At 44.5% G+C, this 24,112-nt stretch overlaps 2 protein-coding genes across 5 annotated transcripts in view; both read right to left on the bottom strand.

The window, feature by feature from the left end:
• The window catches only part of LOC126070181 (interferon-inducible GTPase 1-like), a 33,826-nt gene extending 31,630 nt beyond the window's left edge, over positions 1-2,196 (bottom strand). The window contains exon 1 of the mRNA XM_049874128.1: positions 2,181-2,196. The gene's annotated coding sequence lies outside the window, so the exon portion shown is untranslated. The remainder of the gene's footprint in view (positions 1-2,180) is intronic.
• Positions 2,197-2,203: 7 nt separating this feature from the next.
• Positions 2,204-24,112, bottom strand: part of LOC126070179 (interferon-inducible GTPase 1-like) — a 186,387-nt gene continuing 164,478 nt past the window's right edge. The window contains exons 3-4 of one of the 4 annotated variants that reach the window (XR_007516158.1): positions 7,537-8,006; positions 2,204-2,362 (exon numbers count right to left, since the gene is read on the bottom strand). Coding sequence is in view for 2 of the 4 variants with exons in the window: in XM_049874122.1 (XP_049730079.1) it covers positions 11,861-11,913 (53 nt within the window). In the remaining 2 variants the exon portion in view is untranslated. Of the gene's footprint in view, positions 2,363-6,670; positions 8,007-10,385; positions 11,914-24,112 lie in introns of those variants that run through there. The other 3 variants (XR_007516157.1, XM_049874121.1, XM_049874122.1) reach the window with 3 other exon arrangements.

Here is a 24,112-nt window from a genome sequence, read left to right as displayed (position 1 = left end):
CCCAGCTCTCTTGACCACCCCCCCAACTTCCTTGGTCATATGGTCCATTAGCTCTGCATCCTTGATGGGGACTCCTCAGCTTCCCAGTGGACCTGGCTGAGTCCCAGTGTCAGGGCTCTGCCATGTCTGTACCTGCCCAGGCTGGTGTGTCATATTACCAGGCCAGGGAGCAACATGATCAGCTCTGTATAAGGTTGGAATGTCCTCCAGTAGGTGTCAGAGTGTCTGTGAGTTTGTGTGCGTGGGCCTCCAGGACACTGCCTCAGAGAGCCGACGAGGAAGTTTAGGGGAGGTCGTCAGAAGTAGGCCTGGGTGGTAGTTGCCCTGTGCAACTCCATTCTCTGAGAACTCTGTACAGGTTATGACACTGGCCTTCCCCCACCCCAGAACAAGGGCCAAGGAGCCCTTGAAAAGGGGGATTAGGACGTTTTAGAGGGACACCAGAGACCAGGTCCAACTAGAGGTGGGTAGCCATGTTTAGAGAGGAGATAGCCTATGTAAGGAACATCTTCCAAAGCTTTCTGAGACCTCCAACGAAGTATACATTTCCTAGAGGAATCAAGTACACAGTTACACACACATGCACATACCTAAAACAAGGGAATCCTGAAAGGATTTGCCTTAACTCCACTCTGTACTCTGACATATTCTAGTCTAGTCTAGTCTATTTTGTGAGGTTTTCTCTCCCCCCGCCCCCACTTTTTAGTGCTAATTGCAGCCCATTTTGTGGATTAAACTGTGTCTCCCAAAAAGATATGTTGAAGTTCTAGCCCCTGTACTTGCGAATGTAGCCTTGTTTGGAAAGAGGATTTTTGTTTTGTTCTCAGTTAAGTTTAGAGCAGAGTAGGGTGGGTCCTAATCCCATCTGAGTGGTATCTTAGAAAGCTGAAGAACAGACACAGAGATAGAGTCACACACTCAGAGGCAAAACACCATGTAAGGATCTGTCTATAAACCAAGGAGTGCCAAGAAATGCCAAGAAGTGCCAAGAAATGCCAAGAAGTGCCAAGAAATGCCAGGGGCTACCAGGAGCTGAAAGAGACAAGGGAGGATCTTCCTCTAGAGCAGAGAGAGAAAGAACTTAGTCCTGCCAAAGCCCTTAACCCAGACTGTCAGCCTCCAGAACTGTAAGACAAGACATTTCTGTTTTTCAAAGCCACTCACTTTGTGGTATTTTTGTCAAGGCAGCCCCAGGAAACTAAGACACTCCCTAAATACATTTCATGACCTAAGGCATGCAGACAGGTTAGTGGAGGCTCCATGCAGAGCTATGTATACTTCGTGCCATTCCCAACTCTCCTGAGCCCCAAACAAATGGACTCATAGAAAAGTGGGGCCAGGCCTTGCACCAGCTATGAACTCTGGGAAATCAGTGACTTTCATGTGCCCAGAAAACAAAGTGAGCCAAAGCCATGGGTTTATTCCCCGTTTGATCGTCATCAGAAAAGGCTGAGGGAAAATCAATATGCTAATTTATTCCAGGAAAACATGATATTTTTCTATATGATCCATGGACAGGGCATTTTCTGGAAAGATGGTAGAAATTGCTACCTCCTACCCCTCACCCCACCATACACCTCGTTAAAGTCATCTACAAAGGAAAGATTTAGTGCCTGCAGTGAGGACAGGTCTCTCCAGTGCAGGTAAACATTTTTAACTTAGAGGAACAATTAGGGATAAATGCTCCATTCCTGAACCCCTAACTCCCAGGTCCCTATTCCCTGCGGGGTTCAGCCTGGTGAACCAATTGATGGACTATCACAATTTCAGGCTATCCCAGACATTGCCTGTGGCTGTCCCTGATTTCAGGAGGACATCTCCAGGTTGAAAATCAAGAGATTCTGCTTAGACTCTAAGAGAATATGCGTGGCACATCCTGCCCCCTTTCTCCAAATTTGTTCCCACCAGAAAATGTCTAATGCTAGGATCACCTAGGTGAGAGGTGACTACCAGCTACACTTATGGGTGGGTAGGGTTTGGAACAGCAAAGGTATTTGAGGAGGTTTTACTTGGATCCCTTAGGAATGTCAGAGATGGGACCTGCTCTGAATTTGTCACTGAAATGAAAAGAACCCAGACCCCAAGCTCAACTGCCCTTGGTGTCAAGGATCCACCTTGTAATGTCTCAATATGAGCCCAGTCATTAGCCAAGTTGCCCTCTTAGCAGCTCTCTCGCTTACCAGCTCCTGGAAGCAGAGGGGTATCCCTGATCAGCAGTCAGGGACCACTCCTGGGACTTCACCTTTTTCCCTGGGAAGGGCTCCTTGCCCTCCCAGACAGAGGCAGCTCCTTCTGAGTCTGTCCAAACTGGAATGCAGATCAAGTTTTGTGTAGATGTTGGACTTAGGAAGAGCGAAGAGATCTAAAGAAGAAGTGCTGGAAAGTGACAGCCTGTGGGCTCTGAATTTCCTTCCTGCACCCAGCTCTCACCCCTCTGCTCTTTCTATAGCTAAGTCCACCTCCCTGCTCACAGATTTTGCACCCAAGGGGAGAGGATTTCGGTGAGGGTGGGTTTCAGTTTCTGTTCCCGGAAATGACTCTAATTCTCAAAGAGCAGTAGTGGAAAGGTTTCTCATCTCTAGATGCTCGAAGGTCCAGATGGTGCAGGAGACAGAGCAGCTCCGTCCTGTGCACACATAGGCGGGAGGGCACCAGCGAACTCCCTGCAGCCTGTGCAGGAATCCGTGCCTGAGTGGCCTGCAATGGGTCCCTGCCCACCTGTCTTGGCCCACCCCCCTGTCAAACTATGTCCTAGAATATTGACACTGAGCCCTGTGTGACTGGCAACATTCAACCCCCCAAGTCAGACCTAGTCCCACAATAAGTGCAGACACTTATGGAAAATTTGTTTCTCTGGGGTGCCTTGCCCTTGCCCAGGTTTTTTTCCTGCTCTGGGCTGTGGCAAGTTCCATCAAGCTCCAGATCCTGCACCCTGCCCTCAGCCCTCTGTCCCTCTACCCTCTTGTAAGCACAGTTGCTCCTGGCACTAACGGTTGTCTCTGTCTGACCTTGCAGACCCCTCTCATTTCCATGAGTGACTCACAGCGCCCAGCTCATCCTCTATCTCCTCAGCATCCTGGGTGGTGTCCTACTTTATGCAAGCACCCCATTGAACAACCTGGTCTCCTGCTTTGCTGCCGGCCTCACTTACAGTGACTTTTACCTGCTCACAGCCTCCTCCACTGTCACATGGTCCCTGGCTGCCCTGAGCATCACCTGAAAATCCTCCACACCCACCATCACTAATGCAGATGTTCCACCTCTCTCCACATACCGACGCCCCAGGCTGTTTGCTCAAGGAAGCTTCTCTCCACCCTTCTTGAGGTTTGCCATTTCCTGTTTTGCCACTCTTTCCTATCCTGCTGAGATTCTGTGGGCTTGGATTTCAAATGAATATCCTCTGCTTGTCCTCTGAACTGTTTTCATCCTTTTTTGTCCTTTCTCCTTATCTGCCTGCAAATCCCTGTGCCTAGAGAGCAGGAACCTGCTGTAGAAGAATGTCCATGGGTCTGCTACAAGTTCATAGTGCCACAACTCCCCTGAGGCCTTCATGACCACAGGTAGCTTCTTATGGTCCTCTTAGCCCTGTCGTCTGCTCGGGTTGACGGGTTACTGTCTTTGCCACCTCTGCAATGTAAGCTCTATGGCAGTGGGACATATACTGCCTTATCACCAGTGCCTACAACACAGCCTAGCATATAGTAGGTGCACAAAACAAAGTTGTCAGATACATGAGACTGACCTCATACCGGAATCTCTGAGCTCCCTCCCCTCCTGACCCATACCAGGTGGCCATGCCCATTTCTTTGCTATAAAAGTAGAAGCAGTCAGAGAACTGACTCCAATTACACAAAGCAAGTCAACAGGCCACCCTGGCCTTCCTTCTTATATCCTCACACATTAGGGAGAAAGAAAGCAGAAGTTCCTGCCTGCTCCACCTGGAAAAATCCATCTCAATACCCTTGATTGCCTTTCATGGGCCACATGCCAGCCTCTGGAGCATTGACGTTCCCTGGGCATGGGGGAGTGTGACTGCCTGGCCTTCATCACTTCCACTCCATGGCCAGGACAATATGGTCATTACCAGGGGAAGATAGGCTAGCAGGATAGTCTGAAATCCTGAGCAGGCTTGCAAGACCACACGTGGTTTAGCTGTTGCACGTTGACCGCTACATCCATAGCCCTCCTGACTCTCCCTACATCTTCCCGTTCCATTCATAAAGGCTTCTCCAACGTTTTAGTTTGCTCTGAGTTTCTCTCATGCCCAGTCCTATGTAAGGGCTGTTTCCACTGCCTGGAACAACACTTCACAAGGCTACATCTAGCTCTCTACTCTGGCACCGTGGCCTTGGGGAGGCTCCATCAACAAAGCTGCGGGCACTGCCTCTAGACCTGTTACCTGCTTCCCACATGCCCTGTCCTTTTTCTTCACAGCATTGGGCATGCTCATGACCACCTAACACAGCACTATTATAGATTTGCGACCATCTGTGTTTGCAGTAGACCATGAGATCAGAATCTGACACATCAAGCCCGTGTTGCTCATTGTTTATCCTCAGAGCTTGGCCTGGTGCTGACTGACTTGCTGGCAACCATGAGAAGATAGTGTGGTTTGAGTCCCAGCATTACTCACTTCCCTCTGTGACCTTGGGCAAGCCACTTACCCTCTCAGTGATCCCCGTTCCCTCATTCTGAAAGGGAAGCAGTAGGAAAAGCTCCCCCGGGCTTTGCAGTCAGTAAAGAGATGCCCAGGGCACAGGCCATGAGACTGTAACAGGATGGTAGAGTGGCTCTGCTTCCCCAGGGTTTTGGCAGAGACACCAAATGCTGACAACGAATTGGGAAGCCACTTATAGAGCTAACTGACAGGTTGAGATGTGACAGGCCAACAAGAATCACTTAGGGGGCATACGTCTTGGGGATGTGTTTTCACGTCACGCTAACAATGAGGGCCTCAGGGAGAGCACAGTGGCTGGACATGGTCTCTGGGGACAAGTCGGCCTTAGCCAAAAGCAGCTGAGTGCCCCATCTGTTGCAGAAACCAAGGAGGGGGTAGGAGGACTGCAAGTGGGGGCCTTGCCGATTCCAAATCGCAGTGCAGACCTCTGCATGAGCCCCTCATTGTCCCTCCTGCAAAAGGGTATATATGGATATTCTCAATCCCCAGAGGCCATGGATTGCCTCTATAGCACAAGAGTAAGTCCTTTCCTGCCCCCAACAGCTAAGTCTCCTCTTCCCCCTCTACCTAGTAAGTTTCCCAAAGGGTAGGGATTCAGGGCAGAGGACACAGAGGAAGAAACAGAGGAGAAGCTCTTTTCCTGTCCCTTCTGCTGATTTCTCAGTCTGAGATGGGACTGAGCTGGGTCAGGAGAGATTTAAATTTGACAAGGACCTGGGACTTGTTTATTAGACTAATTGGACTTCTGATTACCTGCATAGGACCAGGAGACAGGATATTTCCTGATGTGGCAGAGAAGCAAGGAACCTGTGTCATTTTCCAAGTGTGGCTTGGGAGGAACAGGCCTCCCTAGTGAAGCAGCGATGCGGGGGCCAGTGTGGGAAGGAATCAAGTTGCTTTCAGAGTTTCCATAGCAGATTCCTCAATTCCACCTCAGTGTGGCCCCAGCACCCAGGGCCTGGCTCTCCCTCCAAAGCTCAGTGACCAGGAGCAGGGGTGGCAGACGGGCTTAGCCTGACCAGCCATCACTCAGTGTGGAGGGAGAAAGGGGGGAAGGAGGCAGGGCAGAGAGGGGAAGGAGGAGGTCGTCGTGGCATCTGCACTGACCCTGAAACCTGTTCCATCATCCCAAGCACAAATTGTGCTGTGAAGACCATGCCTTCATTGGGGGTCTGTGTGAGGTGACCTCTCCGTCATTGAGGACCTGAGTCCTGGCCCAAGTGGCCAAATGCCTTCCCTTCTCTCACTGAGCCTTCTCAAGAGAACCGCCTGATCAGGATGCCTTTCACTCTCCTATTCTTGGAAATGCCTGTTTTGTCTGGAGGAGGAGCAGACATCAGCTACTTTCACTTTCCTGTTTATGCATGAAATTCCTGAGAAAAAAGTCAGAGTCCTTCCCTGGAGGTTCAATGCCCTTCCCCTTTTTAACAGCCAAATCATGGTTTCCTTTCATACACAGTGATTGATATAAGAAGCTTACATTGTGAAAGCCAGCCTTTCTCCCACTGAGAGATTTGAAACTTGTTATGGGGTTGCTATGAGTGAGCATCAACTCCATGGCAACAGGTTTGGTTTGGGTAGTGCTGCTTCTGGCTTTAGAGTATTTAGATCTAAAACAGCAATGACACTTCTCAGGGCTATGGGAGCTTCATTAAGAAAACCTCTGAGGTAGCCTGTGATCTGCACAGCCCTGTGCAGGTCTCACTCATCAGATGGATCCCACATCTCTCACCATCACTGCCCAGCACCCCTCAGCCACTGCAAAAGCAGAGAGTAAAACTTCCTTCTTGCATTCGCCAGGGGTTCTTCCCTGGAATTAGGGAGAATCTCGATTGATTGATTAATTCAGTAACTCGTCCAGCTAATATTTATCATGCCCCTATTATACGCCAGAGAGGGGCCCTGGTGGTGCAGTGGTTAAAGCACTCCACTGCGAATGGAGAGGTTTGAACCCACCAGCCACTCCGCAGGAGAAAGGTGTGGCAGTCTGCTTCTGTAAAGATTTACAACCTTGGAAATGCTATGGGGCCGTTGTACTCTGTCCCATAGGGTCAGTATGGACTGGATGGTAGTGAAGTTTTTTGTTGTTGTTGTTTTGTTACATATTATAATTTTAAGAAGCCCTGGTGGTGCAACATTTAAGTGTTTGGCTACTAACCAGAAAGTTGGTACCCAACCCACCAGGGGCTCCATCGGAGAAAGACCTGGGACCTGCTTTCAAAAAGACTACCTACTAGAAAACCCTATGGGAGCAGTTCTACTCTGTCACATGGGGTTGCCATAAGTTGAAAATCAACGCCACAGCAACTAACAACAACAACATTATAACTTCAGGTAGTAGGTTAGGTGATAAAAATACAGTGGAGTTGAGGGCAGAGTGACTGGGGTGGTCATTTTAAATAGAGTAGACAGGGAAGGCCCTTCTGAGGAGATAGATGGCTCCATGAGACCTAAATAATATCACGACCATTGGAGGAGGGTGTTCCAGGCACTGAGAATGGCCAGTGCAAAGGCCCTGAGGTGGAAAAAGGCTTGTCTTGGGAAGGAAACTAATACGGAAGAAATGAGGAATCTAACACATTGAACTCCTAACTTCTGCAGTCTCTGGGTTTGATGCGTTATGTGTAGCTACTCATTTATCTCAACAGCTATTTGAAGTATATATTACCTCTGTTTCATAGGTGAAGAAATGAGGTTCAAGGAAGTTAAGAAACTGGCTGCACAGCTAGTAGAAGGCAGAGTCAGAGTTCCACCACGGGGCCTGATTCCAAAGATGGCGCTCTTTCTATCGCATCACATTTAAGGACAGAGTCATCGCAGAAGTATATTTAAAAATAAGTAAACAAATAAGTACCTACAGCAAACTCTTTCCCACATCCTCAAAGATCTGGGGTCCACCATTTTATTCTGGGTAGTTTCTCATCTCCCCCTTGATGTGATCTCCCTCTTTAATTGGAGCAGAAATGTCTCTTTTCCCACCAGAATCTTTCCCCAAGGATTTATAAGGCAATGTTCAAACAACTCCATCACCTTAGACCTGAGCATAATGTTCATTTGCACCAGATGCCCGAATAGAGTGGAGATGAGCCAGGAATGTGCTGCCTTTAGACTGGCATGGCCATGTGACAACCCCTTCCAAAGTTAAAGGCATCAGGAACAGCATTTTCTCTGCCACGGTAGTTCTGCATGTCCGTCCTGAAAATGTGGGCAGCCTGAAATCTCATTTGCTATTCCCTGCTGGTATTACTGATGCTGACGTTTTGCTTCTGACTTTGTTGTGGGCAGGTGACAGATGAGCAGATTCAAAACTTGAAACAGGGCAGTCATTCTGTAGCAAAGCAGAAAACACAAGAAATTTTTCCTTAAAACAAGACTAGAGGACTTATGCTTACATCTTTATCATATGGACTTGGGAAATACCTAGTATGGTGGCATAATAATGACTGAAATCACGAGGGAGGCCTATCCCCTCGCATAAATTCTGCAAATACTCGGAAAGTTAGTTTTTTCTATTAAAGTATTGCAAGCTCATCTGATAGGTTCTTCCCGTTTGGCTTCTTGATATTCCTGAAATTAACTTTCAGTGCTTATAGTAATTAATTTAACTGACATTTTTGAAAAGAATAAAAAAGCAAGTTCTGCTTAACATAAAATACTGATTTTTTTTAGGGGAAGGATTTGCATGGAAGTCGGGGAGAGGTTGCATGAGGGAGGAGGAAGCGGCAGGGGGTGGTGACATTCCTCAATAAGATGGTCCCTACATAGTTAAACATTCAGCTAAAAATATAGTCTCCAGAGGTGGTCCTGACCTGGCTTTTAAATGTTAACAGAGACAGATAAGAGACAAGAAAGGTATAAAAGCCTAAGAAAAGGACTACCGGGGCTCAGATTCTTTCTCTACCTGAGTAGCCACCTTGACGCTCCCTGGTCAAGTGTACTTTTACTACTAACCCTCTGTTAGCTAATAAACCTCTGCTCCCTTGGCACTATTTGTCTCAGTGTTTGAATTCTTTCCTACACTGAAGACAAGAACCGAGGCCATTCTCCAGTAACAAATTAAGGAAAAGAAATTTGGCCAGCTGGTTTTTTTTAAAAACATGCACAAATCTGAAAGTTCTTCAAATGTTTACATGTAAAGTTCTCTAAGATTACTGAAAAAAAAATAATAATTTCACACCTTTACGTCCTAGAGGATTTAAAATTTTAATGATTCGTCTCAAAAAAAATTGAAAGGAATATTTAAAAAGAAATTTTGCTAACAGCTGCAGGAAAATTAAAGGAAGATTTAAAAAGAAATTTTGGTAACAGCTGCAGCAAAATTTTTCTTCTCTGTGGAAGAATGAAATTCAACTTTATGCAGTAAATAAGGTGAAAAGAAGCTGATACAAGCCTATCAGCTAAAATTGTTGGAAAGGGTTAAAAATTCTCAAGATCAAATACATGAGGAAAAGCCAGTCTATTAAAACATAGTAGTCCATTTAACTACTGTGAGATTCTCCCAGGCCCTTCCCCACTCCCTCCAGAAGTAGTAACCACCTCCCCCCTCCCCAAAAAACCGTTGCCCTCTAGCTGATTCCGACTCATAGCAACCTATAGGACAGAGTAGAACTGCTCCATAGAGTTTCCAAGGAGCACCTGGTGGATTTGAACTGCCGACCATTTGGTTTGCAGCTATAGCTCTTAACCACTATGCCACCAGGGTTTCCAGAATTAGTAAAGAAGGTCTCAAAGTAAATGAATATGTAATTGTAGAAGAACTCACGTTATTATAAGAACCACCTTTGTATTTCCTGAAGTTTGTGTGGTCAAACTTGCAAGTGGAATGTTTTATTACTGCAGGTCTTGGACAAAATTTTATGAAACAAACCTGCATTTAGTCAAAGTGGACCTGAAATCGATGTTTTTCTGGCCACTTCAGGAATAATTTTCATATATCTTCCTATCACAGAATCCTCCCTTTTATCTAGATGTTTGGCTCCTTCCACACATACCGTGGGCGGAGGGGCCCTTCCATCTCCAAAGCTAAAATGGAAATAGAATGCAAAGTGATCTATTCTTGACCAGTCACCACACCTATCAGCAGAATGCTTGTTTTTTACATTTCGCTGAAAACGGCTTGTACTGTCCCACTTTCTGCATTTTCAAACAGTCCCAGTATTAACACCTCTTCCTAAGAAATCTCACCCCAGTTGTTTTGGAAAAATGAATTCAACTTGTTTGACACACTGTGTGATACACAACAAGCAAGCCCCCTTCTCCTTAGCTCTTCAGCCTGTCCTGGGCAGGAAAATAGAACTATAGTATAGCAATACTGGGGATGATTTTTAGACTGAGTAATCTGTCATGGGGGAAGCTTGAGGAAAATCCCAGGTCGGTCCTCAAACTATAGGGTGCCCTTCACCTGGGGATTCCCGAATCCACTTAATAGGACCTACAGGAGTTAAAGTTGAGATAACACAAGGGAGAGTCAGGGTATCTCCTACTTGTAAAGTCGAGGTGCCTCCTGACTGGAGAATTGTAGGAGCCTGGCTTGACTCTTTTTCGGTCGAGGCAGGCCTGACCTGGAATAGAAAAAGAATAAGGATCAGAGCCATGTTTGAATCTTTGAGAATCTGTATTTTAGGCCTTGAACTGGGGTGCAGGTACATGAGGATTCCTTAGTCTTCTTGAGGAGGCGGGGCCGCTTTCACTCTAGTGTGACGCACCATGCAGTTACTCAGGCCAGTTTCAGAGAGGAATGAGCAGTCAGAAGGGCCTCATATGGCCCCATCCAGATGGGGGCCAGTTGATCTTCTGGATGTTGATTTTAACAGGAGCCGATCTCCTGGCTTGAACCTATGAAGAGGCATATCAGAGGGGAAGGACAAACGAGAAGAGGCGTATTTGTTAATGGTACTTATAACTGCTCCTAAGGATTGGACCCAACCTCTCTTCTCAACTTCTGTCATGACGAGGTAGAGAAAGTTGACCATTTCAGGAATGGTTTCCCATATATAAGTTCATGAGGACTGAACTTAAGTCTGCTCTGAGGGGCCACCCGAATCCTAAGCAGGGCTATTGGTAATACTTGTAACCAAGTGGAGTGGGTTTCTTGGCAAAGTTTAGCAACAGCCTTTTTCAAAATATGGTTCACCTTTTTGGTCTTTCCAGTAGATCGTGGTCTCCATGCTGAGTGCAGTTTCCAGGTGATGTCTAAGGCCTTACTAATTTCTTGATTTACCTGGGCCACAAAGGTTCCCCCGTTGTCGTTCTGAATTGAGAGTGGCAAGCCAAATCGGGGAAAAATCTCTTTAAGTAGCGCCTTAGTCACTTCTCGAGCTCGTTCAGTCTGGCAAGGAAAACCTCTACCCACCCAGACTGCGTGTCTACAAAAACCAGTAAATACCTGAAGTTTCCAGGTGCTCGAGGCATCACGGTAAAATCTACTTGCCAATCTTCTCCCATGCTCTTTCCTCGGTGCTGGATTCCTGGCTTTGCTGGGTGGGGTACTCTCTTGGGATTGTTTTTAGCACATAGCAGACTTCTTTTAGTGACCTCACATACTGTCTTAAGAATCTTTGGTCCCGCAACTATTTGTTGAATCCTTTCGAGGCTTGCATCTCTTCCATAGTGCGTGTTTTCATGTAGAATTGATATTATGTTGTATACTTGGTCTTCTGGTAATAATATTTTTCCTTTAGAATTAGTCAGGCAACTAAAGCCTGTCGAAGATTGAAACTCCCACTCCTTCGCTCTATCTAAATCTTGAGGGGTATATGTTGGCTGGGGGAGTTCATTGAGGTTTAAATGGGGGATCAGGGCTAGCTCTTGTCCTGCCTTTCTCCATTCTTGTAAGGCAGCCTTTTTTGCTTCTATGTCAGCTTTTCAATTTCCAGTGGCCTCAAGGGATTGCCCCTTTTGATGCCCTGGACAATACACCACTGCCACCTGAAGGGGATCGTGAACGGCTTCTAAAAGCTCAAGGATCTCAGGCACATTTTTTATTTCTCTATCAGCAGGTGTCAGGAGTCCTCTCTCCTTCCAAAAGGCCCCGTGGGAATGTAAAAGTAAATGAGCATACCTGCTGTCCATGTAAAAGGTCACTCACTTCCCTTTTCTCAGATGGAGATCCCGACTGAGAGCTACAAGCTCAGCTTTCTGGGCCAAAGTTCCGTTAGGCAGCCTCCAAGATATTTGTCAGGGTTACCACTGCATATCCTGCTGCTCGACATCCTTCATGTATGAAGTACTTCCATCTGTGAATATTTCAACATCAGAATCCTGTAGCGTGACATCAGACAGGTCAGGCCTACTTGAATAGACTTCAATGACCTACCTCTACACAGTCGTGCATTGGCGGGTCCTCAGATATTGGCAGCAAGGTAGCAGGGTTCAGGGAGGAGATAGCTTTTAAAATAACATTACCATGATCTGAAAGGATGGCCTGATACCGTCCCATGTGGCATGCCATAAGCCAGAACCCACCTTTTTTCCTAAGAGAGGACGAACTGTATGTGGGGTATTTACAGTCACTTTTTGGCCAAATGTGAACTTTTCAGCTTCCAGGAGCAAGTCGCAGGTTGCAGCCGCCGTCTGTGAACACGGTGGCCATCCCCTAGCCACAGTGTCCAATTGCTTTGAGAAGTATGCCACAGGGCACCGGGTCGGGCCCAAAGTCTGAGTCAGAACTCCCACAGCAATCCCCTTCCTCTCATGCACAAACAGTTCCAAAGGCTTTTGTAAATCAGGCAATCCCAACGCTGGGGCCGTCATCAACTTATATTAAATTTTTCCAAAGGCTTGCTGACACTCTTTAGTCCATACTAAAGCTCCCCTTTCTTCTCTTTTTAAGGCTTCATAAAGGGGTTTCGCCAAAACTCTAAACCCAGGAATCCAGATTCTACAAAACCCAGCCATTCCCAGGAACCCTCTTAGTCACTTTGAGACAGGGACTGCCACCCGCTTGATTGCCTCCATTCGATCTGGAAGGAGGTCTCGCTGTCCTTGAGAAATCTGGAATCCCAGATATTTAACTTGTGGGAGAGAAATTTGGGCCTTTTTCTCGGATACCTGGTACCCGCACTCTGCCAAGTGATTTAAAACTGAGACGGTATTCTGATCAGAGTCTTCAGTTTCACTAGCCACCAGGATATCGTCGACATATTGTAAAACCAGACCTCGGTTCGGTTTTAACAATCTTAAATCCCTTGCCAAAATTTCTCCAAAAATAGTGGGAGAATTTCTAAATCCCTGGACTAGAACTTGCCATGCAAGATGTCGTTTCGCCCCAGTAGCTGTATCAGTCCATTCAAAAGCAAATAATTGCTGAGAGTCAGGATGTAATGGGATGAAAAAGAATGCATCTTTTAAATCTAGCACTGAAAACCATTTACATTGGCTGGGTATGGTGACAAGGAGAGTGTAGGGATTTGGGACTGCTGCTGGGTGTATATCTTCTACTATTTGGTTAATTTTCCCCCAGATTCTGTACAGATTGGTATTCCTTTGTTCCTGGTTTCACTACCGGCAAGGTGGGGGTATTGTAGGGAGACTTACAATATCTTAAAAGGTTAGTCATTATGTACTGATGCATCAAGGGTGTCATGCCTTCCAAAGCTTCTTTACGAAGTGAGTACTGTTTCTGGTTGACAACTGGGGCTCCGGGCTTTAAAGTAATCTTTACTGGTTTGCCAGACTTTGCTTGCTTAGGCCCTTTGGAAGCCCAGACTTCCGGGTTCACTCTCACTCGTATATAAAGAGGGATTTCTCCAGTGGGTATTGTTTTTTCATTAAGGAAGGCCACCTGGAAAGCACATGCAACCTCTGGGGGAAATTGAATTAAAAGTCAGGAGGGCCCAAAGGATATCTGAGCCCCAAGCTTTGACAAAATATCCCTCCCTAAAAGGGAGACCGGACATTTGGGCATGTATAAGAATTCATGGTACAAGAGTTCATTTCCAGCTTCATAGCTAACAGGTTGTAGGAAGAGGCGAGTATTCAATCTTCCAGTAATGCCGAACACTAGTGCGGTCCTTGGGCTAAGGGGCGATTCAGCTGTGTTTAATACCGAGAAAGTTGCTCCAGTGTCCAAGATAAAGTCTATGGGGCGTCCTCCCACCTTAAGGGTCACCCAGTGCTCACGGTGGGAGATGGCCAATGGAGATATCCACCCCAGGCCCCATTACTCCAACTCATCTCCAAGGGATGGTCCTTCCTAGTAATCCCGCAAGGCGGCTGGCAGCCGCGGTTTCTTTGGGTCGTCGGGACACTCAGTTTCCAATGCCCATGCTTTTTGTAATATACGCACTGGTCTGACCCCAAAGAGGGTCTTGGTCTATGTTCTGGCCTTAACCCCTTTCTAGTCCCCTTCTCTTTCTCAGAATTTAGAAGTGACAGTGCAGCAGCCAGCAAATCAGTCTTCTGTTTCATTTTTTGTTTCTCCTTTTGTTCGGCTGTCTGGTCTCTGTTATTATATACTTTGAAAGCAATTTCAAGCAGCTGTCCTATAGGCAGGCCCAAACCTCTTTCTAGCTTCTGTAACTTTTTACATATGTCTGGGGCACTTAGGGAAATAAATGTCATATTCAGAAGTCAGGAATTTTCTGGGGTCTCAGGGTCCATATCCATATATTGCCAGAAAGCATTTGTCACCCTCTTCAAAAAGGTAGAAGGGTCCTCTTTTTCTCCTTGTATTATTTCTCTTAATTTTTGCAAATTCTTAGGTTTAGGCACCCCATTCTTTAAACCCACAATAAGACAATCCCAATATAGCTGAAGTCGACCTCGCCCATCAGCACTATTATGATCCCATCCCGGATCTTGGATAGGGACAGCTTCCACCCCTGGGGGCCTTGATCAAAGTCTAAATCAGGTAGTCTGTCTGCCTCTTTTGTGCCTGTTCTAACACCATCCGACTCTCTTCTGCAGTAAGGAGGGTAGTTAGTAAAGTCTGTATATCTGTCCAAGTAGGGTGGTGAGTTGAGAACACAGAAAGAAGAAGTTCAGTCATGCTATTAGAGTCACTCCATATGGTGGGGTGTGATTTTTCCAATTATATAAGAGGTGGAAAATGGAGTATATACCCATATCAGCCTCAGGAGACGGTCTGCTCATCCACCCCTGCTGGCGCCTCTAGAAGGGGATGTTGCCCTGCCTGGTGTTCAGGGGCTCCCTCACTGAAAACCGTACCCTGCCGAGCACAAGAAGGGGAAACCATACCTGAAGCCATGTCTCCACCACCCATCTCTTCCATGTCTCCCCTTCTGCTCCCCTCGGTGGACTAATTCTAGAGTCTGGTTCTGGCCCCGGTGGGGAAGTATGCATTCTCCTCCTCCGACACTGTCCTCCAGCAGCAGCATCACTGCCACCATAAGGAGGAGGAGGAGCCACCACCAGAACCAGAGCCCACCCCTCCAGCAAGGGCTCCTCGCTGGAAGAATCAGGAAGCACTTTTGGCTTCTCTTTGCCTTGAAAAAGAACTTGGTTAGAAGGGTGCATATTCTGATATAGTGACATAAAACCTTGAACATAGGGGACTTCGTCCCATTTCTTTTCTCTTCTACAAAACAGGTCCAATCGAAAAATTGTATTAAATTTAATGACCCAAACCCAGGCCAAGCTTCCGACTTGCCAATTTATGTTGTGGCCAAACACTATTGCATAGAAAATCATCATCGTTTTAGTTATTGGGGCATAACTATAGCACCTCCAACTGGTCAGAATGCATCTCAAGGGGGACTCTACTGGTATGGAGGATCCCCCTCCCATCCCTGGTCCCCAGTGTAGTTTCTCAATTGTGATGGAAGGCCTGGCCCTTCTGCTTTCTGCTCGAATGCAATCTGTGGCCCAATCTACTTGAAATTCCATCTCTGCTGTTATCAACTTAATTTCAGTTAAAATGCCCCTGATACCGTTTTTTGGTCCCCAATTCTCACTGAGACACTTTTCCAACAACACCTGAGCTTGATATTCTACTGAAAATTTGTGAAACCAGTCGTCACCCTCCAAAAACTGGGACCAAAAGTATTCACGGGTTTGGGAAAAGGTCTTATACAGATTGGGGCTGACACGGTGATGGAGACGGTGCAGTACCTCCAGTGTCTCAGTTGGGCACTCTCTGTCAGTCAAGTTCAACTGAGGCTCCCACATTCACACATATACATACACACATGCACAACTCCTTGGCCCACCTCACAGTCATGCTCAGCAATCTCAACGTCTTAGACAATCCCTAGAATGGCAGAGGTAATCTTGACAGCCGTAGCTACCTCAATCTCCCAGATAATCCTTAGAATGACAGAGGTAATCTTGATAGCCTTAAGCTCATTCACACACCCAGAAACCAGAACCAAGACTCTAGAGCCACCAAGAGTCCCTTATGTGAACCTACTCACAGGGTCAGTCATCCCATGCAGCACTCGCTTCAGAAACCAAGAGTGGAAGCCCCCTCTGGGCTTGCTCTATCTGCCGTGGCCCTGAGCGCAACAGGGAGAGGATTCACAGACTCGCCCCATGGGTTTTTCCTTAGCCAATCTTGTGCCTTGCATACCTTCTTTCTGCATGGTTAGGGACAGGCAGTGCCATGGGGAGAATAAGGACTGGGCAATGTTTCCCTTCTGAGGTAAAAAAAAAAAAAAAAAAAAACAGCCGCTTGAGGGTTAATTGGCCAATCCCAGCCCGGCCCAGGGCCTCCATGTCTCAAGCCGCAAAGGCCCCCACCCCACACTGGACACCAGAATTTGTTACCACAGTTCGCTGATTGGAGCTGCCTGCCACAAGCCAATCCTGAGACAGGAGGAGGTAAGCAGCAAGAGGGCTTTATTGAACACTGTGTTCAAGAGACAGAGGGGGCAAAATTTCTCCCAGATTCTGTCTGCCCCAAGAGGGCTACAAGACAGTTTTATAGGAAGAGGGTCTGGGTTTAGAGATTTCCAGGAATGTTGATTCTTCTTTGAAAAAAAAAAAAAATTTGAGGGGGACATAATGATGAAGTGACCTATTGACGTCTTGCAGGCCTCTTTACGCCATCCCGGTTTTGGTCACAAGATAGGTCTGGGTTTTGCTGGATTATCTCGGGTCCTGATGGTATCGCTCCTTGTTTTTGTCACCTCGGAGAGAAACATGGTTTAATCAACAACAAAAGATCTTGATTACGTTGTTTTTCTACAATGGAATTTGTTTTTCTACAAAGGAACAATGGTGAGACAGATTCCAGAGCAAAGAATCGACGTTTTCAAAGACTAAAGATTTTAATCACAGCTTATACTGCGAAACTAGAAAATATATTCTTTCTTATTCTAATACTAAAACACTACCGAAAATGTATTTTCTCTACTTCAGGTTTTCCTGGGGAGTGGGGCATTAAGAGCAGTGACAACTAAGGTCAGAATGAGTAAGTCTCCAGGCAAAACATTTCTTCCTGTCAGCACCAGGCCTCAACACAGACACATCACTCCTCTACTCAAATGGCAAATAGCAGGACTGTGATGATTTGAATGTGTGGAGCTGAAAGATAAGAAGGTCCACTTAGAGAAAATGCTCATAGCAACCAACCAACCTCATTCACCCAAAATAGTGAACAGTTGGTGTCTTTGCTCAGAACCAAAAGGGTCTGCCAGACATGCAGCATGACATGACCAAGTTCCCTCTTCTCTCCCCTGCCTCCCTCCCTTCTTGTGCAAAGCCGGCGCCAAACTGGGATGAGGAGCTACAACCAGGCTCTGTTTTACTGGACATTTGTTTTCAAAATGTTTATACGTGAGAGATACCAATGTGCATTAAAAAGGTACCAAGGAAAAAACTCTGGAAGCATCTACGTCGAAAAAGCACCTAGAAGGGTACCATAAAACCATAGACATATTAATTGGCAAATTTGCTTAATGAATGAACAAATGAATGAATGATGAACATTTAGCAATTTGCAAATATTTTGCTGATAAAACCTCTAAAAGAGGATTACAGCTCAGTACATATTTGACCTTTTTGTTTAGAAAGGATAAAACATCTTAAAATGCTAGCAAGCATCAGAGGCAATGTATTAGACAATAGCAGCAGTCCACCCAAAATTTAAGATTTCTGCCTTTATCCTGTCAGCTTCCTCTTACTGCACCATTGATTTTACTACCTAGATGTCCTAGTCCCGTTGTTCAAATCACTGGGTAGACCATCAGGACAGCTACACCCCCAGACTGAATTGAAAAGCTACCCAGCTGACTATGTAAATAGCTATGACTAGGACACTCACAGGTATTCCCATCTAAAGGGAGAAGGAGTGAGGCTGGCAACACATATTCTTCTTCACACAAGGCTCCTCAGCACTTGAAAGCTGAGAAAGGCACACAGTAGAGAGCATGGAAGTGACAACTCTCTGAGCTTTTGTCCCAGGAGGAAAATAGGTAAAGTATAAGAATCAAGTGTGTTGCCATCACCTTCCATGGCCCCTACTCACAGCCTACCAGGAGGCTTTGAGAGAAAGATCACTCATCCTCGTCCATCCCCCTCTCATCGTAAGAGGCTATATTTGTAAAATGCAAAGGTAAAGAACCATATATTTTAAACAACAAAACTTAAATCAGAGGGGGCCATGATGGCGGACTAGGTAGACGCTACCTCGGATCCCTCTTGCAGCAAAGACTCGGAAAAACAAGTGAATCGATCACATACATAACAATCTACGAACCCTGAACAACAAACACAGATTTAGAGACAGAAAACGAACAAATACGGGGAAGCAGCAACTGTTTTCGGAGCCTGGAGTCAGCGTCCCAGTCAGGTAACCTTAGCGCCCGGTTTAGGTCAGGGCCCAGGGGAGCTGATGGCGCAAACAAGGGGCGCAGCCCTACCCCCCTGAACTCACCCCTGGAGGGGGCCCACCGGTCTGCACGGGCGGCCTGGCGACGCAGCTGGTGGGAGAAGTCCCCGGGAGGCAGTGACTGATTTTGGAGTTGGGAGTGCAGCGTCCAAGCAGGGGAACCTTGACGCTAGGCGTTGGACAGGCAGCCGAGGATCTGACCGCGGCTTCAGCGGGCCAGATCCCTGGGGGCAATCTCCACATAGCCAACACATAGGCGACACGCCCCTCGGGAATCTCAGATAAAATAGTCATTCGAAGCAAGACAAGCAACTCTGGCTATATTCCGAGGTGCTACTCTCCTATCTCTCTGATCCCTCCGCCCACCAGGCGGCTTCATTAACATTGGAATTTCCTGAGCCAGAGGGAAAACGGCTCTGGCTCCACGGCAGATTTGCTTCCCCTCCCCCTTTTTTTTTTCTTTTGGTCTTTTCCTAACCCACACATCCGGCCTGAGAGAAGGAACCACAAAAAACCCAGGGACCAAAAATCCATCCCTAATTGGACTAAAAACACAGAACCAGCTACAGCCAAGCATATATGATCCAAATCTCAGACTTTCATCCTTACAGGGAACAAGGTGGCGGTTATAATCCAAAGGCAGTTCTGATAGGGATCTGACTGCATTTTTTTTTAGTGGATTTTCTGGAAAAACTAGTTTCCCAGCGATGCTCGGAGACAGCAGTCGATACCAAACCACATAAAGAAGCAGACCATGACAGCTTCTACAACCCCCCAAACAAAAGAACCAAAATCTTTCCCAAATGAAGATACAATCCTGGAATTATCAGATATAGAATATAAAAAACTAATTTACAGAATGCTTCAAGACATCAGAAACGAAATAAGGCAAACTGCAGAAAAAGCCAAGGAACACACTGATAAAACAGTTGAAGAACTCAAAAAGATTACTCAAGAACATAGTGGAAAAATTAATAAGTTGCAAGAATCCATAGACAGACAGCATGTAGAAATCCAAAAGATTAACAATAAAATTACAGAATTAGACAATGCAATAGGAAGTCAGAGGAGCAGACTCGAGCAATTAGAATGCAGACTGGGGAATCTGGAGGACCAGGGAATTAACACCAACATAGCTGAAAAAAAATCAGATAAAAGAATTAAAAAAAATGAAGAAACTCTAAGAATCATGTGGGACTCTATCAAGAAGGATAACTTGCATGTGACTGGAGTCCCAGAACAGGGAGGGAGGACAGAAAACACAGAGAAAATAGTTGAAGATCTCCTGACAGAAAACTTCCCTGACATCATGAAAGACGAAAGGATATCTATCCAAGATGCTCATCGAACCCCATTTAAGATTGATCCAAAAAGAAAAACACCAAGACATATTATCATCAAACTTGCCAAAACCAAAGACAAACAGAAAATTTTAAAAGCAGCCAGGGAGAAAAGAAAGGTTTCCTTCAAGGGAGAATCAATAAGAATAAGTTCAGACTACTCAGCAGAAACCATGCAGGCAAGAAGGGAATGGGACGACATATACAGAGCACTGAAGGAGAAAAACTGCCAGCCAAGGATCATATATCCAGCAAAACTCTCTCTGAAATATGAAGGCGAAATTAAGATATTGACAGATAAACACAAGTTAAGAGAATTTGCAAAAACCAAACCAAAGCTACAAGAAATACTAAAGGGTATTGTTTGGTCAGAAAACCAATAATATCAGATACCAGCACAACACAAGGTCACAAAACAGAACATCCTGATATCAACTCAAATAGGGAAACCACAACAACAAATTGAGATTAATTAAAAAAAAAATGCTCATAACAGGGAATCACTGAGGTCAATATGTAAAAGATCACAATAATCAAAAAGAGGGACTAAATATAGGTGGCATAGAACTGCCATATGGAGAGCGATACAAGGCGATATAGAACAATACAAGTTAGGTTTTTACTTAGAAAAATAGGGGTAAATAATAAGGTAACCACAAAGAGGTATAACAACTCCATAACTCAAGATAAAAGCCAAGAAAAACGTAACGACTCAACAAACATAAAGTCAAACACTACGAAAATGAGGATCTCACAATTTACTAAGAAAAACGTCTCAGCACAAAAAAGCATGTGGAAAAATGAAATTGTCTACAACACACATAAAAAGGCATCAAAATGACAACACTAAACACTTATTTATCTATAATTACGCTGAATGTAAATGGACTAAATGCACCAATAAAGAGACAGAGAGTCTCAGACTGGATAAAGAAACACGATCCGTCTATATGCTGCCTACAAGAGACACACCTTAGACTTAGAGACAGAAACAAACTAAAACTCAAAGGATGGAAAAAAATATATCAAGCAAACAATAAGCAAAAAAGAAGAGGAGTAGCAATATTAATTTCTGACAAAATAGACTTTAGACTTAAATCCACCACAAAGGATAAAGAAGGACACTACATAATGATAAAAGGGACAACTGATCAGGAAGACATAACCATATTAAATATTTATGCACCCAATGACAGGGCTGCAAGATACATAAATCAAATTTTAACAGAACTGAAAAGTGAGACAGACACCTCCACAATTATAGTAGGAGACTTCAACACACCACTTTCGGAGAAGGACAGGACATCCAGTAAGAAGCTCAATAGAGACACGGAAGACCTAATTACAACAATCAACCAACTTGACCTCATTGACTTATACAGAACTCTCCACCCAACTGCTGCAAAGTATACTTTTTTTTCTAGCGCACATGGAACATTCTCTAGAATAGACCACATACTAGGTCATAAAACAAACCTTTGCAGAATCCAAAACATTGAAATATTACAAAGCATCTTCTCAGACCACAAGGCAATAAAACTAGAAATCAATAACAGAAAAACTAGGGAAAAGAAATCAAATACTTGGAAACGGAACAAATACCCTCCTGAAAAAAGGCTGGGTTATAGAAGACATCAAGGAGGGAATAAGGAAATTCATAGAATGCAATGAAATGAAAATACTTCCCATCAAAACCTCTGGGACACAGCAAAAGCAGTGCTCAGAGGCCAATTTATATCGATAAATGCACACATACAGAAAGAGGAAAGAGCCAAAATCAGAGAACTGTCCCTACAACTTGAACAAATAGAAAGTGAGCCACAAAAGAATCCATCAGGCACCAGAAGAAAACAAATAATAAAAATTAGAGCTGAACTAAATGAATTAGAGAACAGAAAAACAATTGAAAGAATTAACAGAGCCAAAAGCTGGTTCTTTGAAAAAATGAACAAAATTGATAAACCATTGGCTAGACTGACTAAAGAAATACAGGAAAGGAAACAAATAACCCAAATAAGAAATGAGAAGGGCCACATCACAACAGACCCAACTGAAATTAAAAGAATCATATCAGATTACTACGAAAAATTGTACTCTAACAAATTTGCAAACCTAGAAGAAATGGATGAATTCCTGGAAAAACACTACCTACCTAAACTAACACATTCAGAAGTAGAACAACTAAATAGACCCATAACAAAAAAAGAGATTGAAACGGTAATCAAAAAACTCCCAAGAAAAAAAAAAAGCCCTGGCCCGGACGGCTTCACCGCAGAGTTCTACCAAACTTTCAGAGAAGAGTGAACACCACTACTATTAAAGCTATTTCAAAGCATAGAAAAGGACGGAATACTACCCAACTCATTCTATGAAGACACCATCTCCCTGATACCAAAACCAGGTAAAGACATTACAAAAAAAGAAAATTACAGACCTATATCCCTCATGAACATAGATGCAAAAATCCTCAACAAAATTCTAGCCAATAGAATTCAACAACATATCAAAAAAATAATTCACCAAGATCAAGTGGGATTTATACCAGGTATGCAAGGCTGGTTTAATATCAGAAAAACCATTAATGTAATCCACCACATAAATAAAACAAAAGACAAAAACCACATGATCTTATCAATTGATGCAGAAAAGGCATTTGACAAAGTCCAACACCCATTTATGATACAAACTCTCACCAAAACAGGAATTGAAGGAAAATTTCTCAACATGATAAAGGGCATCTATGCAAAGCCAACAGCCAACATCAACCTAAATGGAGAGAGCCTGAAAGCATTTCCCTTGAGAATGGGAACCAGACAAGGATGCCCTTTATCACCGCTCTTATTCAACATCGTGCTAGAAGTCCTAGCCAGGGCAATTAGGCTAGGCAAAGAAATAAAGGGCATCTGGATCGGCAAGGAGGAAGTAAAACTATCTCTATTTGCAGATGACATGATCTTATACACAGAAAACCCTAAGGAATCCTCCAGAAAGCTACTGAAACTAATAGAAGAGTTTGGCATAGTCTCAGGTTATAAGATAAACATACAAAAATCACTTGGACTCCTCTACATCAACAAAAAGAACATCGAAGAGGAAATAACCAAATCAATACCATTCACAGTAGCCCCCAAGAAGATAAAATACTTAGGAATAAATCTTACCAAGGATGGAAAAGACCTATACAAAGAAAACTACAAAGCTCTACTACCAGAAATTCAAAAGGACATACTTAAGTGGAAAAACATACCTTGCTCATGGATAGGAAGACTTAACATAGTAAAAATGTCTATTCTACCAAAAGCCACCTATACATACAATGCATTTCCGATCCAAATTCCAAAGTCATTTTTTAAGGTGATAGAGAAACAAATCACCAATTTCATATGGAAGGGAAAGCAGCCTCGGATAAGCAAAGCATTACTGAAAAAGAAGAAGAAAGTGGGAGGCCTCACTCTACCTGATTTCAGAACCTATTATACAGCCACAGCAGTCAAAACAGCCTGGTAATCGTACAACAACAGGCACATAGACCAGTGGAACAGAATTGAGAACCCAGATATAAATCAATCCACATATGAGCAGGTGATATTTGACAAAGGCCCAGTGTCAGTTAATTGGGGAAAAGATAGTCTTTTTAACAAATGGGGCTGGCATAACTGGATATCCATTTGTAAAAAAATGAAACAGGACCCATACCTCACACCATGCACAAAAACTAACTCCAAGTGGATCAAAGACCTAAACATAAAGACTAAAACGATAAAGATCATGGAAGAAAAAATAGGGACAACCCTAGGAGCCCTAATACAAGGCATAAACAGAATACAAAACATTACCAAAAATGACGAAGAGAACCCCGAAAACTGGGAGCTCCTAAAAATCAAACACCTATGCTCATCTAAAGACTTCACCAAAAGAGTAAAAAGACCACCTACAGACTGGGAAAGAATTTTCAGCTATGACATCTCCGACCAGCGCCTGATCTCTAAAATCTACATGATTCTGTCAAAACTCAACCACAAAAAGACAAACAACCCAATCAAGAAGTGGGCAAGGGATATGAACACACACTTCACTAAAAAAGATATTCAGGCAGCTAACAGATACACGAGAAAATGCTCCCGATCATTACCCATTAGAGAAATGCAGATTAAAACTACGATGAGATTCCATCTCACTCCAACAAGGCTGGCATTAATCCAAAAAACACAAAATAACAAATGTTGGAGAGGCTGTGGAGAGATTGGAACTCCTATACACTGCTGGTGGGAATGTCAAATGGTACAACCACTTTGGAAATCTATC

The sequence above is a fragment of the Elephas maximus genome, chromosome 2 (genome assembly GCF_024166365.1).
Source record: "Elephas maximus indicus isolate mEleMax1 chromosome 2, mEleMax1 primary haplotype, whole genome shotgun sequence".
NCBI classification, from domain to species: Eukaryota; Metazoa; Chordata; class Mammalia; order Proboscidea; family Elephantidae; genus Elephas; species Elephas maximus.
Note: the sequence above shows the minus strand (reverse complement) of the source record. Positions and strands in the feature narration are given on the sequence as shown.